The sequence below is a fragment of the Protopterus annectens genome, chromosome 8.part0 (genome assembly GCF_019279795.1).
Source record: "Protopterus annectens isolate FY-2018-M chromosome 8.part0, PAN1.0, whole genome shotgun sequence".
In the NCBI taxonomy this organism is placed as follows: domain Eukaryota; kingdom Metazoa; phylum Chordata; order Ceratodontiformes; family Protopteridae; genus Protopterus; species Protopterus annectens.
Genome location: NC_056741.1, coordinates 1401332799 through 1401346991, shown reverse-complemented (window position 1 = coordinate 1401346991; position 14193 = coordinate 1401332799). Strand labels below are relative to the sequence as shown.

Below are 14193 nucleotides of genomic sequence, written 5' to 3'. Positions count from 1 at the left end.
ATGTCAGTTTTAAGCGCCTTGACTGACGTCAGCCTTATACTTTGGTATTCGGGCCGACCGAGGACAGCGGACTACCCATATGTAAGGACTGCAGCAATGTGGATCTTCGAACATCTACATTTATGGTAGGTACAAAACTGTACTTTGTGCAGAAAACTTCATTGAATATGTAAGTGTTGGTAGTGTGGTGCAGATAAAATAGAAGCCTTATCCACAAGGTTAATAAGAGAGAATTTGCAAGGTAGATCAGTCTTGCTGATAGTTAACTGGTTTATTTCTGTAGTGATGCCATTGTAATGCCGATAAAACAATGATGCCACTTGGATAGCAACCACCTCTGTACTGAAACAAAACTGACATTTCATTACTTTTGAGTTCTACTACAGTCATTTAGTCCCCCATCCCCTTTGTTCAGTAGTTGATTGCTGGTTGAAATTTAAGGACATTTACCAGGTCTAGTATTTTTTTGTTTGATATTAAGAACATATGACTAATTATAAAGAGTCTTGAGTGTAAAATTTTACATGGAGAAGGCAAGCTTAAGGTTACAGGCTTAAACCTTGCAAATTTCAAACCATGGCTTTCACTGTAGCAGTTAACAGTGCAAGTGTGTTGCATTCATCCCTGAAATACTAGTTTGTAGCTACAGAGCACATTGACTTTTTATGTAATGCTTAAGGTTACTCCATTGTCTTTGAGATTTTTGAATTATAATTTTTATATTTTTGCTAGTTGCGTTTGAACAGTATCAAGAAGCTGTCTACTATTGCTTTGGCTCTTGGTGTGGAAAGAACTCGAAGCGAGCTCTTGCCTTTCCTTACAGGTATGTGAAGTTATTTTTTGTCATTGAGGGGGGTTTTGCAGATTGTATAATAAATGGGTAGCTACCGCAGAATGTCCTTTCCACTGATGCTTTTTTCCCTGAAGCAGCTTTGCCACTTTTGCAAATACAGTATTGGGTAGGCTAGCAAAGAGGCTAATATTTTGCTTAAATAGTATTCAGCTCCAAATTTAACAAGTTCAGACTTGTCCGCTTTTACACGTGTTATGTGCATTTTTATTGTGAGGTGGTTTGCTGCAATACCCTCGTAATTTGCATGTAAGAAAAGGAGCAGAGCGCCTACTGCACTTGAAATTGACTAACTTTGCGTAGGGAAGCGCCAGTTTTCAGGCACAGCTTTTTGTGGCTTAACTTAGATGGATGCCTTGTAAGTGTTAACTACTTTGTAGTTTATTGTCTTTGTAAAAGTTATGTGTTCAGAATGTTTTTGTGTTCATATGCTTGTAAATTTGCCATTTTAGTTGGTTAACTTTCACTTGGAGAGTGCGCAAGTTGTAATAATTGTATTGATCACTGGTGCAGTAGTAGCCTAAGCTGTATGGGTTATATCCTGCCTAAGAAATAGAGCCAGCCAGCTTCCAAAGCTTAAGGACGCCTTCCATGCGCCCAAACCATAAACTTGAGAAGACAAAAAGACAGGTTTGGTTACTAAGCCTTTCAGAGGTTCACGGCTTCTGCAGTGAGCACTGCTCTCCGGGCTTCTGTCTGTCTGCTTGTGCTGTTCCATTGCTGGACAAGATGCTTCCTTTGGGGAGAAAACCTTGTGTTCTATTAATCTGATGAAGATTTCCATTCTTCCTCAATGTGTGGGTTAAGGATCTGCACTTGTATCTAACTCTGCCTCATGCTGCAGACTTTGAATTCAACTTTTAAGCTCCTCCCTTTGCTTGTAATGCCCTAGTCCATCCCATATACCTCAGGTCTCATTTGCCACAGTCTTGCACAGATGTGGATTCTCTCAGATTTAAAAACCAAAAAAAAAACACTTGTGTATTTAAATCTTTTCTCCAAGATTTTAGGTTTTCTTTCCATTAGCATAATTAGTTTAAGAAAGTAATTTCCTTAAGTAGCATTGTTGATACTCCTTTCTGCTCTCTTTTTAACAGGGTGTTCTTTAATACCATTATTGGTGTTTTTTCTATATTTACTACAGTTTAAAAAAATAAAAAGAACCTATATTTCTTCGTTGCTTTCCTGTAGCTAGCAGTTAAGGCTGAAAAGCCTAATTTGGACGCCCACAGGGAGTGTTTGTTTAGAAGCCGCACGTCTGGGTACGAACTGTGTGGAGTTCAACTCCGGAACTATAGCTGATGGACAAAACAAGCTAGCCCTTAAAGGGTTACTACTCCATCCTTCTGCTCAAACCTCCAGCAAATCTTTCAAGGCTCCATTAGAGCACAGAAAAAGATCCCCGCCTAAGAGTCTGAAGACTTTTTCATCCTTGGCGCCTCCACAAAAAATATGGATGTCTTCAGATATGACCATCAGGTCCATAGAGGAAATCTATGGATCCTAAGCCTTAAGATCCAGTAGGCATTTTGTGTACTCCTCCTGTGAGTTCCGAAGTATTGGTGTCGAAGCTAAACAAAATAATGTCTTCGACCCCAACTTTTTCCCTGACAAATTCTGCTCCTGTTCCCTCGGATTGGGCTGAGTCATAGAGCAGAGGCATTCGATCCATAGGGCTGGGATCAGCTCTGATTATTCCTTCCCCTGTGGAGCTGGATAGCTCTGGTCAGGCTCCCTTTTTGATACCCTGATCTGGTCAGTCTCTTGGTTTGCCTGCTTTGGAGGTCTCTGCTGTGGAGTGGCCAGCCACAACTTCCCAGAGTCCATCTACCTTCGAGGTTGTGGAGAGTCTTTTCTCATCCAAGCGATCATAGGTTAGTACTAAGCTTAACTGCCCTTGCGAGCCATTTTAAGCCTAGCCAATTATCCCTTGTGAGACTCTAACCCTGCACCTTGTGTTTGTAAGGCAAACAACTTTACTATTAGGCCACCCTCCCAGTCTCTCATACGTCCTCAGATCCTACACTGTATCCCCCTTTGGTTCTGAGTTCTGACCCAATCAGACCTACGCCGCAGGGACAGCCAGTACCAAGTAGCATCCAGATGATCCCCATAGAGGAACTACCCCTCGGACACCTATCCATAGCATCTCGCTGAGGAGTTTCACTGAAAGAGAATGTGTAAAAGGAGGCACATAGATTACTTTCTGGAATACCGACCTCAGCTAAGGTGAAGGGTCCACCAATCACCTCCTGATGACATCTCCTTTGAAAAACATTTTGGAAATCCTTAAGCAGAAAGGTGGTTGGTCCTCATATGACCTTTCTCCTCAGGAGTCAGTATTCCTGGAAGCTTTTGGTTCTGGCCCTTCTGTGTCTTGGGCAACTCCTCCAGCTGATCATATTGACCTGGTCTCTCGCCAAGCACGGAAGTAACCGGATTCAAAATTTTGGCTTCTCCAAAAGATGGACCATATTGGAATAAAGGAGTCCCTGTTGATGCCATGATTGTGGTGGCATTTACTGAGGAGCAGCTCACTGAATAGAGCTCCTCTGTCCACCCAATTGAGTCATATTGCTGGACAGATTTGGAAAGCATGTATTCGCTTGCAACTTTGCTTTGAGGTCCCTGAACTCTCTGGCTTATGTTACGAGACTACACAGGGACTTGACCAAGGAACTCTGAAGTGTCTTGAGTCCGTGTCTACAGAGGTTTATAAAAGGTCAACCTCACAGCTGGCCACTCCTTTCTATAGTGAGTGTGTCTACTAGGCTACCTTAGCATGCAGCAGACCTCACAGTCCACCAGTTCAGGCATTGCTATAAGAAGACTGGCCTGGATGCGGTTGTGCAATTCCCCCCCCCAGAGTCTTTCAAGTAGTCTTTCATCAGTTCTCCCTTTGCTGGAACGTACTTGTTTGGCACTATTGTGAAAGAACTGCTTTCCCGCAGTGAACAGGAGGAAAGACCTGTCTGACATGGGGATTTGCTTTTCTACCCCTCAACAATATTTTTCAAGGACTCTGAAGAGGCAAGAAAATGGTTCCGTAAATCCCAGGGATCTTCTCAGGATTCATAAGGCGACTACTCCCTTACATATAGAGGAGGGAGTTTGAATGGAAGACTGTATCCTCATGGCGGAGGAGGCACACAAAATAAGGGCTTCTGAGAATTTCCTAGATAACTTTTTCAGTGCCCCTGAAGGGTTGCTCGACTGCTTACCTCTGGAGGCAGTCTGGAGGGCATTTTGTTCTTGAACCCAGATGCATGGGCTACTATAACAAAAGATTCTTGGGTTCTAAACGTAATATCCAAAGTGTTAATTTATGCCATTTTTCCAAACACCCTAACCCAAGAGAAACTAGCTTGTAGACATTCCATCCAATCAGAGAGAAGCTGCACCTGAAGAATTTCGGAAGCTGTTGGACGAGAGCCATCCAGGAGGTCCCACCAGACCAGAGAGGATTCGGAACTTACTCTAGGTTCTTTTTAGTGCCAAAAAAGACATGGGACTTGAGACCAGTTTTGGATATAGGCAGTCTGAACCAATATGTGACTGTCAAAGTTCTTAATGATCACAGTTCAGTCCATTCTACCTATATTATATTATAGAAGGTTAATTTGGATGTGCTCAGTCTTCAGGGTGCATATTATCGCATCAAAGTAGACTGTCTCCTAAAGACACTTGCGTTTTCAGCTGGGAACCAGTCACTATCAATTTGGAGCCCTTACTTTTGGATTTGCTGCAGCCTCCAGAATATTTACCAAGAGTATCGCAGTGGTAGCACCTCACTTGACACTGCAAGGATTCTGGGTGTTTCCAGAACATTGGCTTCTAACCCCTCCAGTCAAGCATCTCCTAGAACAGTCCAGGAACCGTTTGTGCTAATTTTGCCAATTTCTAGGCATTACAATCAACATTTTCAAGTTAAAGCTATTGCAGGCATAGAACCTGAAGTTCATTGGTGCTCATCTGAACACAAGTTAGATTGCTTCTCTTTCCTGCATCATGTGGCCCCAGTCAAGTCCAAGGTTTAGCAAAACTTTTCTCATCCTGCGTCTGTAGTATTCTATTCTTAGACAGCATCTTTCCTACCCAGTCAAACTCGAGTAAGCAGAAATTATATCAGTGGTACCCCTTTGCTCTATCTCCACTTGTAGCCACAGTAAGTATGGACACCTCCCTACTGTGGTTGAGGGGGGCGGTATTTTTTGGGAAGGACCGTCCAAGGTATGTGGTCCTTCCAAAAGAGCAATTTGCATGTTAATCTCCATGAGATGAGTGGCCCTTTTGGCGTTGCAGGCTTTTCAAGATGTTATCCCTCTAGGGGATCCATTGTGATTCAAAATGACAACATAGCTGTGGTCTGGTATATCAAACAAACAAGGCGGCACTCTGTCTTGTTCCCCCTGAGAAGCTGAGTGTGGCAATGGGCGATCTCCAACAGCTTTCTAGTAGCAATGCACATCATGGGGAAATCCAGTGTACTAGTGGATGAGCTCAGCAGGTCCATTCTGATGCCTCGCGTGTGGTGTCGCAGGCCATCAGTGATGGAGAACATTTTCCGTCATTGGGGCCAACCTTGCATTGATCTATTTGCTTCTCCCAACAGAAACAAATTTGGCAGATATTTAGCCCTGATTTCCCCCTCGGGGGGGGGGGGGGGGTTGTCACTGCGAGATGGTCTACTGTAGTCCACTTTTGGCCCTTTGGTCTCATTTAAGCTCATCCCCTCAATGCCTCTGATTCCAAAATTCTTACAGAAAGCCAGCCGTTTGAAGAGGTTGGTTATCCTCACTGCCCCCTTCTGTCCTCACCAGGTCTGGTCCCGTTCCTTTGGTCACACCTTCGTTGTCCTCCTTGGATACTGGACTCCAGACCTTCTGTCACATTCCTCAGGGGATAAAACATTCCAGTATTCCAGCCCTGAAGCTAACAGCAGGCTGTCTTCCCTGGTTTGATATAGGCGTGTCCCGCTAGAAAGCCTCCATTAAGAATTTACAAGAGTCAGTAGAAAAGATTTCAAATTGGGATCTGAAAAACGTGTTGATCCCTTTACTGCCCCTATTTCTTCTCTATTGGAGTTTTTTAGCATTTTTTTTTTTTTTAAGAAGGTGCTACTTTTTCCACAGTCAGAGTACAGTTGCCCGACATATTTAACTTAGACTCCGTTAAAAATGCTTCTTGCCTGGCTGCTTCCAGATTATGTAAGGCTTTTCTGAAGGGTACCTTCCTGCTCAAACCCCAGTGAAAGATCATCAGCTCCATAGGGCTTGGCAGGAGTACTGCAAGGGCTAACGCAACCACCCTTTGACCCTTCAGCAAAGAAATGATTTAAAATTCCAGTTTTGGAAAACATCCTTTTTAGTTTCTGTTACTTCTGCTAAAAGGATTTTTCAATTCCAGGCTCTTTCATCAAAAGCTGCGTACATTGTTCTTAGACGGTTACCTTACAAAAGCAATCCTTTCCTACCAAAAGTGGTTTCTAAATCAAGTATAAATCAAACCATTTACCAGTCTTCTTTCAAAATGTTTTGAACAAGGCAGAATACATGCTACATGTGTTGTGCATAGACGACTGTTTCTGCTTGCACAGAACAAGAGAGCTTAAAAAAACAGGCCAGCTGTTCCTGTTTCACATAGCTGACTGGGTTCTATTTCCAAAGGTACATTGGGCAAATGGATGACTAATTGCATTTCCTGGGTTTGTTCTCTGCAAGGCCTGTCCTTATCAAACCACCCAATGCCCATTCAACTAGATCCGTGGCAATCTAGTCTGCTGTCTGAGCTAGAGCTTCCATTGATGATTGTGCAGCAGCTGTCTGGTCTTATGCTTGTACCTTTTATTATTAAAATTGGACATACTTTCCAGAAGCAGAGCTACTTTCCGTTCAGCATTTCTCTGGAATATCCTTCCATGAGGGCCTTGCAAGATTTATGTAGTTGGTGACTCTGTCCTGTACATTGAAGGAAGGAAAGAACCGCATCAGATATTAAAGTTATGTACTCATTACGACTAGGCATCTCTGTTGCCATTTTCATTTTTCCTCCACTCCCCTTCCTCCTTCCCCTTCGGTCATCTTCTGGAGAGACCTGATAGACCCTTGGAAGCTGTAGTTCCATGTTTGAGCCCTGGTTTAAATTTTCTCTCCTGTTTTATACTGAAACATTTTTGGCAGCAAACTGAGTTATTGGGGGTAGACTGGGGCATTATGGGTAGAGGGAAAAGCTTGAGAGTTTGGTCCGAAGGCTGTAGAATGAGGCAGTCCGATCAGAGGATGGATCTGTAAACCCATACATTGAGGAAGAATGAAAATGGACAACACAGAAGCCTAGTTATGGTGTGGTTTACACCTCAGAAAACTTTGCGCTGAGGTTGTTAAACTATCTACCTCATTTTTACATGGCTGCAGAGGGACCTGATTAAACAACTGTCAGCTTCTGTCAGAGTCCATGCCTACGGAGGAATTTAAGAAAGTTTCTCCCAAGCTGAGCACTTTCGTCTATCGCCAGCTCATCGATGAGGTTAATCTCCCATACCATGGAGGGCACCTTGTGAGCAGCCAGTTCATGACTTCCCTAAGGAGACGTGTCTTAATGCAGCTGGGTGATTTTGCGGAATCCTTTAAGGAGTTTTGTCAATGCTGCTTACGATGGCTCCTCTTTTTGGGCCGTTTATCAGATACACTTATCTGCAGCAAGGAGGAGGGGAAAACTGTTTCTGCTGTTGGAATAAAGTTTTCCACCCCCCCACCCCCAGCGTTCCTCCAGCAGCCAGCATGGGTGCAAGAAAATGTGATTCCCCAAGTCCCAAGGGCCTTTACAGGACCTGCGCAGATGCCCCTCCTCTAGAGGCAGAGGGGGAAGGTTTGATGTTATATGTCGCCCTAGAGGCAGAGGGGGAAGGTTTGATGTTAGATGTCCCCTAGAGGCAGAGTGGTCCTTGGAACCAGAAATTTAGGGACCCCCCCCAATAAGCCATACCAGACTGTCCGTCTCTGGAGGCAGTCTGGGGATGACTGGCCTTGCACCCCGAAGCCTGAACCCAGTTGACTCAAAACTATTGGATGCGAAGCCTAATATCCAGAGGTTATTATATTCCCTTTTCCCTGCTACCTCCAAACGCCTTCCCAAAGGGCCACCCAGTCAATGGGAAAAAGCAGCACAGGAAATCCAACAACTTTTGTAAAGTCATCTGAGGTCCCAGCTGAACATTTGGAACCTACTCCCACATTTTGGTGCCGGAAAAGACGGGACCCAAGACCCATACTGGATCTGAACAAGTCAGAGTACGTAAAGAAGTCGAATTTCCAAATGGTTATGGTTCAGTCCATTCTGCCACTGTTGCACAAGGATAACTGTATGTGCTCTATCAGATCTCAAGGACGCATACTATCCCATCAAAATAGACAGGAGCTCCAGGAGATGCATGCCCTTCTGGCTGGGAGCCGATCACTACCAATTCAGAGCACTGCCCTTTAGGCTCACCACAGCCCCCCCAGGTGTTCACCAAATGCATGGCAGTGGTAGCTGCTCACTTGTGGCTCAGGGGATTTAAAGTGCTTCCATATTTAGATGATTGGCTCCTGACTTCCCCACGAGGCATTGGCTAATCCAAGCCAGGCACTACAGTTATTGCACTCCCTGGGCATCACCATAAACATGAGCAAATCGAACCTTATTCTGGTACAGAATTTAGAATTCATAGGTACGCAACTTAGCACAAGGGATCAGATGGCTTTTCTTCCTTCACACCAAGTAGCCACTCTGAGGAATCTGGTTCAGCAATTGTTAGGCCAACAATCCCCACGGCTCGATTTGATCAAGTCAACCCTAGGGTCCATGTCTGCAGTTACTCTTGGTTCCCCTAGCCAGGTTTTTCATGCGGGTTCTACAATGGACATTAGCCGCATGATGGTCCATTCTGTGTCTGCCCTTGTCCCTTCACATCAGATAGATTCTCATCTGCAGGCGTCATATCAGTTGGTGGATTCAGTCAGTGTTACTCTAGGCAGAATGTTTTTGAACAACCCCTTGATAGCCACCGTGACCATGGGCACTACCCAGTTTGGGTGGGTGGGGCATTACAATGGAAAGATGGTCCAAGGCACGTGGTCACCTTCCAAGACCAGTCTTACTAATAGTGCAAGCATTTCAGCACATTCTCCCTGTGGGGGCTGTTGTGGTACACACCAACAACATGTCAGTTGTCTGGTACATCAGCAAACAAGGAGGAACCCATTCTTACCCCTGTGCACGGAGGCCATGAGAGTGTGGGAGTGGGCAATATCTTTGGACAGCCTTCTAGTTGCAGCACATAACCTTGAAAAACCAATTATCTGGAAGATAGACTCCTCAGATTGCTCCTGATTCTGCACGAGTGGTTTCTCTACCAGTCAGTATAGTGAACATCATCTTCAGCAGTTGGGGTTAACCTTGCTGCGACCTGTCTGCTTCTCCCCTCAACAAGTGCAGCAAGTTCTTCGCTCTGATCCCTCCTCTGGTGGAGCCCCTGAGGGATACACTAGTCCATGAGTGGCCCCCGGGTCTCCTGTATGCTTACCCTCTTCGCTCAGCCCCAAATTTCTTCTGAAGGCAGTCCAGTTAAAGAGCTCAGTCATTCTCGTTGCCCCCTTCTGGCCTCAGCAGGTGTGGTTCCCCTTTCTGTGGTCTCATCTGAAATATCCTCCTTGGATTCTGCAACCAAGTCAGGACCTCCTTTCTCACCCGTCAGGAATGCAACATCAGAACCTTCGAGCCCTCAAGTTGACTGCTTGGTTCCTTCACTTCTGACCCTAGTGAGATTGTCCAGGCTTAAGTCCCCATTCCTAAAAATTATTTTGGCCTCAAAAGGCTTCCACTAAAGTCTGCAACAGTAATTGGACAAAATTTGTTATTTGGGCCACAAGCAAGGAACTTCTGCACCAGTTTGATTCTGTTAGTACCATTTTTTGACTAAGGTGCTAACATCTCCGCTATCATGTTTGTTAGCTGCCGTTTCCAATTTCCATACAGCAAGTCAGTGATGCTCTCTGTTCACCTTTAGACTGTGCAAATCCTTCATGAAAATTCTTTAATGCCTCCAGTTAAGGACTCATTCCCCCCATGAGACCTCACACTTGTGCTGCAGGCTTTGACTCGGGAGCCCTTTGAACCAGCATGAACTTTGTCATGGAAGGTGGCCCTTTTGGTGGCTGTAACGTCCTCTAAAAAGATTTCCGAACTACCTGCTGTAGCCTATAAATTTCCTTGCATTTTGTTTCACAAAGATAGTGTCCTTGTGCATTAATCCATTTTTTTATGCCTGAAGTATTAATCCATCCATCCAATTGCCAGTGTTTTTACCCAATTTCTCTAACAAAGGAGAAGTATGTTCATCTTCTAGATGTTCATAAACTACTTCCTGTGTTTGGTTCTGTGTAGGTAAAGATGCAGTCTGATTAGCTTTTTGTAGCATTCTTCTGTAATAGACGTGGGCAAGCAGTATCAAAAATTACCTTGGCAAAATGAATTTGAATTTCCGACTGCATTTTGTTCATTTACTCATCCAAAGGATTGGAATTACCTAAACCTCTTAGGGCACATTCCACTAGAGATGTGGCTACTTCGTCAGCCTTCTATTTCAGAAATTCCATTGATGTTTGTTCAGCAGCTTCATGGTCTAATAATCACACACTTGTATCTCATTACTAGTTGGATATTTCCAGGAGCAGGGCTTCCTTTGACTTGATGGTGCTCTGGCATATCCTTCTATGAGGGCCACCCAGGGTTGACTTATCTGGGGACTCTATCATGAGGAGGAGGAATGAAGGAAGACTACACAGATGCCAAGTTGTGGTAAGACATGACCTTTACTTTTATGGCTTGTATCTTACTATCCATAAGAGCTTCAACTAGCTCATTTGTGTTATCTTTATTTTTCCATCTTTGCCAATGTCTTTAAATATAAAGAAAATAAAGGGGAAAGAAGACATCCCTGGCTGGTTCTTCAGTTCAAACAGCTTGTTGAAGAGGAACCAAAGTGCCTTGTCCATCCATTTCCTGTAGCAGCCTTATGAACAGCCAGTATTCTGTACAGAGGTTACTGGCCAAATAGGGAAATGAAGTAGGTGGACAGGCCTTTCTCCTGTATCATACGTACCACCTACACACACTGTATGCTGCTTACCTATTGCATGTATTTGGAATGTGGGAGGCAACTGGAGTACCCAGAGGAAACTCTTATGAACACAACTTGCAGATTTTACCCTTCACCTAAGTTGAGCCAAACAGAGGAACCTTTTGCTGTGATGCAGCAGTGCCACTCACTGTGCCATCTGTATGTGTTATTCTAAGGCCATAAGGACTGAAGACTGAGCCAGAAAAATCCTGAAAAGTTGTGTAAAAGTCATTTGGCCTTGGCAAACTGGGAATGCAGAGTTTGTACTTAATGCATTTGAGAGAACTGTGCCTCTAAGCAAGTTGTTGGAACAAAGTCTGGAGTGAGAATTGAGCCATAAGCAAAGGGGTTTTGAGATCTCCTGGAAAACTAGTCACAGGTGCTCCAGCATTGAAATGTGATGTGAATAAGCCAGATGTTCTTCGTGTTTCACTGTTGCAGTCATAACTGTAGGGTGCTCCTGCTGGCAGGCAGCCCGAGGTCGGCCAGAATCCCAAAGTCTGGGTCCGGCGTCGGCTGTATAAGCTAGTATCCTGACGTCAGTACGCCTTGGTACATAGCCCTCAGCCGACGCCATCTTCTCCAGTCTTTCTTGCCGTGCGGTGGAAAGCAGCTCGCAAAACGTTGGTTGGCGATTTTCGAACAGCGTATTTGGTTGTTGTCGGTCCGAAGTTCTTACTTCTCTTCTCAAAGCTAAGTACCCGTTGGGAATCTTTTCTTGTTCCTCCGATGTCAGAAAAAGTTAATAATTGTATAGCGTGTGGGAAACAAATACCTCATAAAGATTTCCACTCTTACTGTCTACCTTGCTTAGGCCCTGACCACGACGTTTCTTGTCGGTTCTGTGCCAGGTTCAACTCTCGTACTATCAAGCGCAGGTACGATTGGGCTTTAAATTATTTTGGCAGACGCTTCAATTATAGAATGTCGTCGGACACTACCGGAGTTCAAAAGAAGCACAAAGACAGGCCTCCGAGGTCCAAACAGGACTCGTTGCAGCTGGAGCCAGCGTCCGGTTCGGCTGTCGTCAGTGAGGCGCTTTTGCAGCCCCTGTCGTCCGCCACTTCTGAACCGATGGCCGATACGGACTCCCATGGGGAGCCATCAAGGCCCACTATTTTAACTGCTGCAGGACCTTCGGACGTCGCTCCTTCAGATGGGTCTGGAACCGCTGTGCAGGTACCGGCTTCTAAGGAGGTTTTCAGGCCTACTCACATCACTATTTCAAAGGCAAAGACAAAGACTCCTACTAAGTCTAAAGTTCCAGCTCAAGCTGCTTCTGAATCCACTCCCAAGACACAAAAACAATTATTGAGGATGGCTGAAGATTTGCTTACAATGATTAGGGGTTCTCACCCCCCTCCTGAGAAAAGGCTTCGACAGGATGTTACTCTGGATTCCTCTGACCAGGCTTCTGTATCTTCTGTTTCTTCCTCTGATCAGGACTATTCCTTTACCCCTTATGAGGATTCGGATGCTGAGGATTCTTTGCCCTCGGCCTCTCCGCCTGAGGATTTTTCTTTTGGGGAAACCTTGCATGAGATGAGGGAACATTTTCATTGGGAAGGACAGGAATATTCTGTCTCCAAAAAGAGGCTTAGAGAATTTCTTCTTCTTCCTCAGCATAGGCCTTTAGCTATCCCTCCTGTCTTGGACATTGTAGATGCTTTTTCTGAGGCTAATTTGAATCCTGATTCCATGCCTCCTGCTCCTTCTAAGCCTGATAGATTTTATAGGGTTCCTGACTCTCATTTATTTTTATTTAAAAACCCTTCTGCGGATCCTGAAACTATTTCTCAGGGCTCTAAGGCTGCTAAGGTTGCTACTTCTAAAAATCCTATTCCCTCAGAGAAGGATTCTCGTGCTTTAGACAGGTGGGGAAAAAAGGTATATACTTCAGCTACCCTGTCTGTAAGGGCTTTAAATTGCCAGTTTCATATGTTTAAATATCAGCAATTTCTTTTGTCTGTTTTAAAGCAAAAGCTTGCTTCCCTTCCTGCTTGTGCAGAGGATAAGGAACTTCAGGATGTTTTGCATGTTACTGAACAGGTTAACAAGCATAGCTTACATTGTGGTTTTGATGCTTTGGATGCTTCTTGCAGGGCTGCTGCCTCTGGTACTGTGATTAGGAGACATGCCTGGCTTCGTGAACAAAGTTTACCTGAACAGGTTAAGTTATTGGATGCCCCTGTTCAACAAGATGTTCTTTTTGGTTCTAAGGCTGAGGAAGTTATTAAAAAGATGGAAGAAAAGGCAAAGTCCATGCAGACTGTAAAAGATTTCTTGCAAGTTCAGCCTCCTAGATTTTCCAGGAATTGGCCCTCTAAAAATTGGTCCTTTCCCACGTCTGACAGGCCTCAAAGGGGAAGATATAGACGCTCCAGAGGTCGTGGTCAAGGCCAGACCTCTTACAGATCTAGACAATGGACTGCTTCTTCACCTAGAAGGGGAGAAGACAGATCCTAATCTCAAAGAAAGCAAACTCAATGACTCTCTCGGTTGGGCTTCAGGACCCCTTCACCTGGACGCCCCTCGGAGGAAAACTGTCTCTTTTTTACAGAAATTGGACTAATATTACCCAGGACAGATGGGTATTGGACGTGATTTTAAAAGGTTACAAGTTCCACTTTCACACTTTGCCAAGGACTCACGGTTGGCCAGATCTGCCAAAACTTCAGTGGTCAGAGGCCTTAACTCAAGTGGATGCTCTTCTGGCCATGAGAGCCATAGAGCCTGTTCCACTCTCGGAAATGGGAAAAGGGTTTTATTCAAGGCTGTTTCTGGTTCCCAGAAAACAAAACTCATGGAGACCTATTCTGGACCTTTCTGTGTTAAACACCTTTTTGGAAATTCCAAAGTTCAAGATGCTTACTCTGCAACAACTAATTCCAATGCTCTCTCAGGACGCCTGGATGGTGACATTGGACTTAGGGAAGCCTATTTGCATATCCTTTATCAGACAAGAACGCAGGAAATTCCTCAGGTTCAAGGCAGGTTCGAGGCACTTTCAATTCTCTGTTCTGCCCTTTGGTTTATCTACTGCGCCCAGAGTCTTCAAGTGCCTGGCACCAGTAGTGGCTTACTGCAGACTTCAGGGGATCCAGATTTACCCCTATTTGGACGACTGCCTTATTCAGGCAGACAGCAAAGATCTTCTGCTTCAACATCTGGATTTTGTTCAACG

General features: G+C 44.6%; 1 protein-coding gene across 1 annotated transcript in view; it reads left to right on the top strand.

Moving 5' to 3' along the window:
* The window catches only part of PPP2R1B (protein phosphatase 2 scaffold subunit Abeta), a 1373270-nt gene that overhangs the window by 145886 nt on the left and 1213191 nt on the right, over nt 1-14193 (top strand). Inside the window, exon 2 of the mRNA XM_044080997.1 lies at nt 733-823. Coding sequence (XP_043936932.1) covers nt 733-823 — 91 coding nt within the window. The remainder of the gene's footprint in view (nt 1-732; nt 824-14193) is intronic.